General features: G+C 65.7%; 1 protein-coding gene across 3 annotated transcripts in view; it reads right to left on the minus strand.

Moving 5' to 3' along the window:
• LZTS2 (leucine zipper tumor suppressor 2) overlaps window positions 1–7,934 on the minus strand; it is a 41,411-nt gene that overhangs the window by 3,061 nt on the left and 30,416 nt on the right. For all 3 annotated transcript variants that reach the window (XM_026651117.2, XM_026651118.2, XM_026651119.2), the window contains exons 2-3: window positions 4,599–5,036; window positions 1,106–1,696 (exon numbers count right to left, since the gene is read on the minus strand). In XM_026651117.2, the coding sequence (XP_026506902.1) occupies window positions 1,106–1,696; window positions 4,599–4,997 (990 nt within the window). In that variant the 5' untranslated portion in view covers window positions 4,998–5,036. The remainder of the gene's footprint in view (window positions 1–1,105; window positions 1,697–4,598; window positions 5,037–7,934) is intronic.

A 7,934-nucleotide genomic window follows, 5' to 3' on the forward strand; every position in this document is an offset into this window, starting at 1 on the left:
GGTTCAGGAGACTACAGCTCCCAGCATACATTGCATCGCCCAGGCCTCAGTGCATGTAGACATGGGTCATCAAGACTACAGCTCCCATCATGTATTGCATCGCCCAGGCCTGAGCACATGTGGAGATGCGGTTCACAGAGACTACAGCTCCCATCATGCATTGCGTCACCCAGGCCTGAGCACATGTGGCGATGTGACCCACAGAGACTACAGCTCCCATCATGCATTGCATCACCCAGGCCTGAGTGCATGTAGCGACATAGCTCAGCGAGACTACAATTTCCAGCATGCATTGCATCTCCTGGGCCTGAGCACATGCAGAGGTGTGATTCACAGAGACTACAGCTCCCAGCATGCATTGCAGTGCCCAGACCTGAGTGCATGTGGAGGTGCAGCGCCTCGAGACTACAGCTCCCAACATGCATTGCATCTCCAGGGCCTGAGCACATGTGGAGGTGTGGCTCACCAAGACTACAGCTCCCAGCATGCATTGCAGTGCCATGGCTACTCTCCAGGAGGTTGTGCACAGCATGCTGGGTGTTGTAGGCTTCACGGGCTACCTGTTCACACTGAGAACATGGGGCCCCACGGACAACCATGAGACCTGCACCCTGCCTGCCTTTCCACCCTGAGGAGCCCACGCTCAGCACTGGCATTCTCAGGCCAGGCCTGTGGTGCCCCTGCCCACCTGCACCTCAGCACAGCTCTGCCGAGGTTACAGCAGTTCCAGCCGGGGGAGCTCCTGAGCGGGGAAGGCATTTACTGCCTGCACCCCTAGGGGGCGCTCATAGGGATGAGGCTCCAAATGCACAAGCCTGCCACCTGCCCCTCCCCCACCTCAGCCCTTCAAACCCCACCCCCACCCCCGTTACTGGGCAGCTCTCCCCCAACCCCTCATGCAGCCCATCCCCACCTCTGCTCACCCAGCTGGCCCGTCCATCCTTCCCAATCGCCCCCACATGCACCAGCCCCCCCCCTCCAGCAGACACCTCCTAGTGTCCAATTGCCACCCACATGCCCAGCCCCCCGCAGACGCGCCCAGCGCCTCCAGCTGCCCGTGGCGGCAGGACTGGGAGTCGCTGGGCTCTCCCACCGAGCCGGGTACCTGGCAGATGGCCACCTCGTTCTCGTCCAGGCTCTGGCGCAGGTGCTGCAGCTCCGCCTCCCGCTCCCGCAGCTTCTCCTCCAGCTCGCGGACAAGCAGAGCCTCGTCGCCCTCAACGGGCGAGCGGGCGCAGGAGCCGCCGTCGGAGGAGGGGGGGCCCCGCCCGCTGAGGGAGCCCGTGCTCTTGCTGGAGGAGGAGCGCCCGCTGTCCGAGTTGGAGGGGCCAGCCAGGCCCCGGGAGCCCCGCTCCGGGTAGCCGCCGTGACTGTCCAGGCTGAGGTGGCCCATGGAGATGCTACCCGGCTCCGGCGGCTGGCTGCAGCCCGTGCTGTAGGTGGGCAGGCTGGAGAGGGAATTGCGCCCCGAGTCCGACAGGGTGCCCGAGTGGGCGCTGTGGCGGCAGCTCAGGGAGTGGTGCTTCTCGGTGCTGGCCACAGCAGTGCCGCCCAGGAGGTGGGCGAGGCTGGCCTGGCTCTCGGGGACCGCCGACGCCCCAGGCCGCAGCACCACGTACCCCGGTAGCGAAGAGTTCCTGCCCTTGGGCACGACCGGCTTGAAAGCCGTTGGGCGGATCAGGGTCTTCTCGACGTTCTGAAAGGCATAGAGCAGAGACCGTGGGGCGGCAGGACGGGGGCTGAGGACACCCCCCCACCCCGACACAACACAGTGCCACCCCTGCCAGATGTTCAGACCCGGCCCAGCGCCCCAGGCTATGCGGCCTGCCAGACTTGGCACCTTCTAATCAACACCTCGTGGGGACGCAGCGTGGCCTAGCAGACTTTGACTCAGGACACCTGGGTTCTAGCCCCAGTTTGGCCCCCAGCCCACTGGGTGGAGGACCTTGGGCAAGTCACTGCCTCGCTCTGTGCCTCAGTTTCCCCCTCTGTCAAATGACAGTGATGCCATCCTCCTAATGCGCTTTGGGATCTCCGGCTGTTACGCACTGTCTGACAGCGTGGGCTGGGGACGGTGCCGGGATTGTCACCCCCACTCCCCAGCCAGGAAATGGAGTCACGGAGCGGGCAAGTGATTTGAGCAAGGTCACCCAGCCAATCAGCAGCAGGGCCAGCAGCCACAAGTCTGGACTACTAGGCAACACTTCCTCCCAGAGCCTGGGATAGAGCCCAGGGGTCCTGGCTCCCCACCCCTCTGCTCTAACCACTAGACCCCACTGCCCAGAGCCAGGGATAGAACCCAGGAGTCCTGGCTCCTAGCCCGAGCCCCCACCCCACACCTTCCTTTGTTCAAATACAGATAGCGAAAAGGACATTTTTCCCTCAGTTGAAAATTGTAAAGCAGCAGCTAAATGAGGAGGCAGGCAGGGGAGCTGAGATCCGGGAGGGGGAGCGAGAGCACCCCCTGCCAGACCCCCTACTGGAGCACAAGCCGGGTCTGAGGCCAATAAGAGAAAAATCCAGCAGCGGCAATTCATTTCACTTCGCCACTTGTCCCAAGCCCCCTGGCTCTGCCTGGGCGAGCGCGGCTGGGGGAGGGAGGCAGGAGGGGGCCTGTTCCTTCTGGCCATGCAACGGCCTTTGGTTTTCACTGGGAAAAAAATTCTAAATGTTCCGTTTCCTTGACGAAAGGAGACATGGATCCTCTGTGTGGTTCCCCCTCCCCTGCTGAAATGAAGGGGGAACCCCCCCCCCAATAGCCCATTTTCTAAACTGCCCTCCTCTGCTAAGGGCGGGTCAGGAGCAGTTTGGCAGATCGGGGCCATCGACTCGCTTTGAGCCAGATCCCCCCCAAAGCCATCACCGGCTCCCAGCCAGCCCCAGGCCCCCCAGTGCTCAGAACCCTGGGTGAGGGGGGTCTCGGCCCAGCTGCCCACAGCGCAGAGGTCCAGGGTGGCATGAGTGCTGGGTAGACTCAGCAGAGAGGCCAAAGGCCGAACGGGCCACGGGGACCGAGCCCGCCTCTGCGCTCCCCGCCCCCCCGGTCCCCCGCCACAGGCTGGGCTCCTGACCCAGAACCTCGGGGCAGGTCGGCTGGGGTTCCGAGCTGGATCAGAGGGGCCCAGGGCAGCAGGTTAGTGTGACCCCAGGGTTTCCCATAGCTCCCAGTCGCCCAAGGGGGCCTGCTCTCCTCAGACACCACCGCTCGGCTGCTGGCTCTGGCATCCCTCTGCCCCCAGGAGCGCTCCCCTCCAAGGGGTGTGACGACCCAGCCGCCATCGACCCCGATCCCTTCCCCGCCCCAGGCCACCCCCTTCCTGCGGATGGGGCTCCCAGCTCTGTCCCCAGCTCGCCCTGCAATGGCCCTGCCAGGGGATCTCACCAGGTTAAAGGATTCCTGGAGCAGGACCTGTGGAACTCCTTGCGCAGGAAGGTAGGAGCCACATTCTGGGGCTGAAGCAATGCCACCAAGCGAGGCCAGGCTGGGGCATGGCCTTTGCCAGCCGCTCCAGCTCCCTGGAACTCCTCCCCACATCCCGCACTTGGGACCCCCAAACCTCAAGGCAGGGCACATTTGGGGCAGTGGGGAGAGGGGGGGAGTCACCCGTGTATCAGGAAGGGGGGGTACCTGCTGCCCACCAGGGGGTGTTGCCTGCAGGAGGGATTTAAGAGCCATGCTCCCTGAAGCACAAGCCAGCAAACAACCAGCCCCAAGCCCCAGGTAGTGAGGCAGCCATGGGCACCAGCAGCAGAGTTCCCACAGCTTGCCCTGGAAGCGCCCGGGGCCATCCTCGCCTTCGATGGGCACCAACGGGTTAGTGCGCCCCGGGTCTGACGGGGCAGCGGGGGGCTGGAAGAACCCACTTCCCCTATAAGAACAGGAGCACTAGGGATCGGCGGCTCCCACTTACACTAAGCAGTGTGTGCCCACAGCCCAGTCGACCTGGCAAACTAGGGCCGGTGACAATGAACCTCCCCCAGGGCAGAGGGGAAGCCAGAGGCGCCTGTGGGTTCAGTGGCATTGCCAGGTCAATTGACCCCATCTCTGCAGCTGGAATGTGGGGGGAGCAGGTCCCCACTAATGCCAGGCAGCTGCCCACTGCCTCTGCAGCTACAGGACGCTGCCAGTGTGCCAGCGCAGCAAAGGAGCCACCAGGCAACAGCAGGCCCCAAGACCAAGTACAGGGAGAGACGATGCCCGCCGCACAGGGCCTGCGGAACTCCCTGCTGCAGGAAGGTAGGAGCAGCATTCTGGGGCTGGACTAGGCTCCCTTGGGCAGCTCCTGCCCACCTGGTGCTGTCTACCTGCTGGCACCACTAATGATGGCACGAATACCAAGTAAGGAGGGGAAAGCACCGCTGTGCGTCAGGGTGGAAGCCCATGGCGACGGGGGTCAGGAAGTAACTTGCCCTCCCCGCCCCATGGACGACTGAACAGGGCAGGTGTATCGCTGGGGAATGGGGCAACTGTCTCCAGAGCCGTAGGTCTTGGTGACTGCTGGAGGCGGGATGCCCCACCCAGATGCCCCAATGGCCTGGCCCAGCGGGGGGAGGGGATGGACACAGCCCAGCCACATGCACCCTCCCCCCATCTTCACCTTCTCCAGCTGCCCGGAGACGGGGACCAGCCTCGGGGGCGGCCCCTGGATGTTGCCGCTCCGAGCCCGATCGTCCCGCGGCTCCTCGGCGTCGCTGCAGGGGCTGATGGGGGACACAGCCTCGGCCCAGAAGTCCTCGCTGGCGTAGGCGCCGCCCCCGGGTGCCGGGCCGGAGCAGGGCTTGGCGGGGGGCAGCCCCTGGAGCAGCCCGTCCTGCTGGCGGAAGGGGCCGGGCGCGGCCTTGCACGGCCGCTCGTGGCAGGGGCGGCCGGAGATGAGGCTGCTAACGCTCCCCATGGCGCCGCGGGCAGAGGCGGGCGAGCGGGCGCCGGCGCGGAGCTGGGTGGCCGCCTCAGAAGCGGGCTCGATGGAGACGGGCCGGGTCTGCACTATGGCCATGGTGTGGGGGGCTCAGACGGGGGGGACCACGCAGGCAGCCTGCAGGGAGAGAGGGAAACAGCACTGAGCCCGCGGGCACCACTGCCCGCCTCACGCACCGCCCTCCCACGGGGGCACCGCTCCCCTCCCCACCCACCTGCAGGGGCACTGTCCCCCCCCTCCCCCCCCGCCCCCCCCCCCCCCCCCCTGCAGGGGCACTGTCCCCCCCTCACCCACTGCCCTCCCACGGGGGCACCGCTGCCTGCCTCACGCACCGCCCTCCCACAGGGGCACCGCTGCCCTCCCCACCCACCTGCAGGGGCACCGTCCCCCCCTCACCCACTGCCCTCCCACGGGGGCACCGGTCCCCACCCACCTGCAGGGGCACTGTCTCCCCCACCCACTGCCCTCCAACGGGGGCACCGCTCCCCACCCCCCATATCACCCACCTGCCAGGGACACCACCCCACTCGCACCCCCCGCCCACCTCCAACCAGCTCTCTGCAGAGCTCAGGGTCTGCCCCACCCCCCCGGGGCTCCCATATGCCAGTGGCACAAGCCGGCCTCCCTGCCTGGCCAATTCAGGGGGCCCCGAACCCAGTCTGTTCTCCCCACCCTGGGTCAGGGTCGCTGAGCGGGGACCCCCACCCCCCCGGGACTGGCTCCCTGCACCAGCGACGGGTCTGAGGCCTGGACCCATCCGGAGCAGAGCCCGACGACTCCTCGCCCAGCCCAGACCCCGGGCACGGAGCAGCTCTTTCAACCAGCCCTGCCCGGGCAACCCCCAGCCCCACGTCCTCCCGTCCTGCCGCAGGCATTTGTTCGTCCCTGGCCCAGCTCCTGCTGCCGCATTCCCCCTCGGATGGCCGGGCCCTCTTGTTCCCGGCACAATCGGCATCGCCCGGCAACCGGCCTGGGCCGGGCGCGGATTAGGGAGCAATAATCCAGCCGCAGCCACTCAACTCGGAGGAGATAAAAGAACCGGTTTTCCTGTAAATGCCTCTGGCAGAGCCACGCCTGAACCACCAGCCTGGATCCCAACTTCCCAGCTGGGCCGGCTGAGCCGAACCGAGCGCCCGCAGGCCCAGCCAGAGACCGGACCCCGGGGAGAACAGAGTCTAAGCAGGAAGGGTTTTCATCGGGGGACCCGTGAGCTTGTGTTTCCTTAAATCGGAGCAGGGGCCAGCGAGCTCCAGACCTGATCCCCCCCACACAGCCGAGCACACAGGGGGCAGCAGCTGCTCGTGAATCTCTTCAGTCACCCCCCCCCGCCCCATTCTGTGTGTCAGAGCCCCAGGGAGGGCGAGGAGACAGGACCCCATGCAGTGGGTTGGCAGCCAGTACCACGCGGGGCAGGACACGCTCCGGATTCCAGCCGGCCATTTACAAATCAATGAGCTTGGACGCAGGAGACTTTGGGTCAAGTCCCGTCTCTGCCACTGACTCGTCATGTGACCTCGGGTGAGTCACTGACTCATTCTGTGCCTCAGTTTCCCCACTTGCAAAATGGGGATTTACCACTCCCTCCCTCGCAACAGGGGGTGTGTGGGTGGGAGGGTAAATCCGGGCCCTACAAGGAGCTCGACAGACGAAAAGGCCAATCAGGAAACGAGGCCAGAGAAATGAGTTGGAGGAATCCCTGGAGACCACTCAGCGGCCCAGCTGGGCAGGGCCTGTCCCTTTAAGAGCCATTCCTGCCCCCCCAAGCACTAGGGCCACGTGAGGATCACGCGGAGTTAACCAGCGATGATCACTCACCCAGGGACCCAGAGTGATGCCCTCCCCCCCCCCTACAGCAGGTGCTGGTTCCGGAGGGAAGCAAGGGATTGAGATAGATGCCAACAGCCGGACAAGGTTCCCCCTCCTCTCCCCCCAGCTCTGCTGGTGCCCCTCAATCCCAACCCACTGCCCCCCACCGCCTCCAGCCGCACCCGCGTGTCCCTCCCCCCCCGCAGGGCCTGCTCTCTGCTGTAACCCCCACCACCGACCGGCCATGCAATAGAAGAAGAGTCCCGGCCATGCCCCACGAGGGGGCACCACGATGCTGCTTGGTAGAGTTAGGGAGCACCCCAGGCCTGCCGGAACACCCAGGGGTGCTGCACCCAGAGCCAACGCCTTGGGGCCCTGCCCACAGGCATCATTCAATTAGGGTCACTGTACAGGCAGGACACAGCCATCCCAGGCGGGAAGGGGCTGCTGGTCTGAGCACATGGGTTAGGACCCTCCCACGCTCTGTGCCTCAGTTTTCCCCATCTGTAAAAGGGGCTGCAAGGCCCAGCGCTGGGAGACTGAACACTGGCTCCCCCCTCGGCCAGGGCTGGTCGGTCCCTGTGCTGGGCTCCGCACTCTTCCTCCGGGAGACAATCCCCCAGGCTCACAACCCCCACAACCCGGCCTGCATCGCCCTGGGCTCAGCCCCATGGCCCCCCCCAGCCCACCCCCATCCATCTCACCCCGGCCCAGCGAGCTTTGCTCCCGGCTGTGCTTGTCTGGCAGTTGGAGGCTCCTGTATTAGCCCGGAGCCAACAGCTCTCCTGCACCCCCAGCCAGGCCAGGGTCCCCTCCAGCAAGGGAGGGGGATGGGTGAGACCTCCCCTCCCCCACCCAGCTCATCTCCCTCCAGGGCAGGGGAGGCATCTGCTGAAGCTATCAAGGTAGAAGCCCATCGGCCTGGAACAGACTCAGTGACGCTGACACGACGTGAGCATCTGGGCCCATTCCCATTTCCCGGGCCGTGGAGCAGAGCCAGAGACGCCTGCCAAGAGACAACCCCCAGCTGCCCCCGCAGGCGTGGGAACCTGCATCAGCTCTCGCCCCCCGCTCTGCCGGTGCCCCTCACTCCCAACCCACAGCGCCCTGCTAGCCCAGCCCTGGCTCCCCAGCTCTGCCAGTGCCCCTCACTCCCGACCCGCAGACCCCTGCTAGCCCAGCCCTGTCAGTGCCCCTCACTCCCGACCC

This window comes from Terrapene carolina, unplaced genomic scaffold (assembly GCF_002925995.2).
Source record: "Terrapene carolina triunguis isolate 2854851 unplaced genomic scaffold, T_m_triunguis-2.0 Scaffold95, whole genome shotgun sequence".
NCBI classification, from domain to species: Eukaryota; Metazoa; Chordata; order Testudines; family Emydidae; genus Terrapene; species Terrapene triunguis.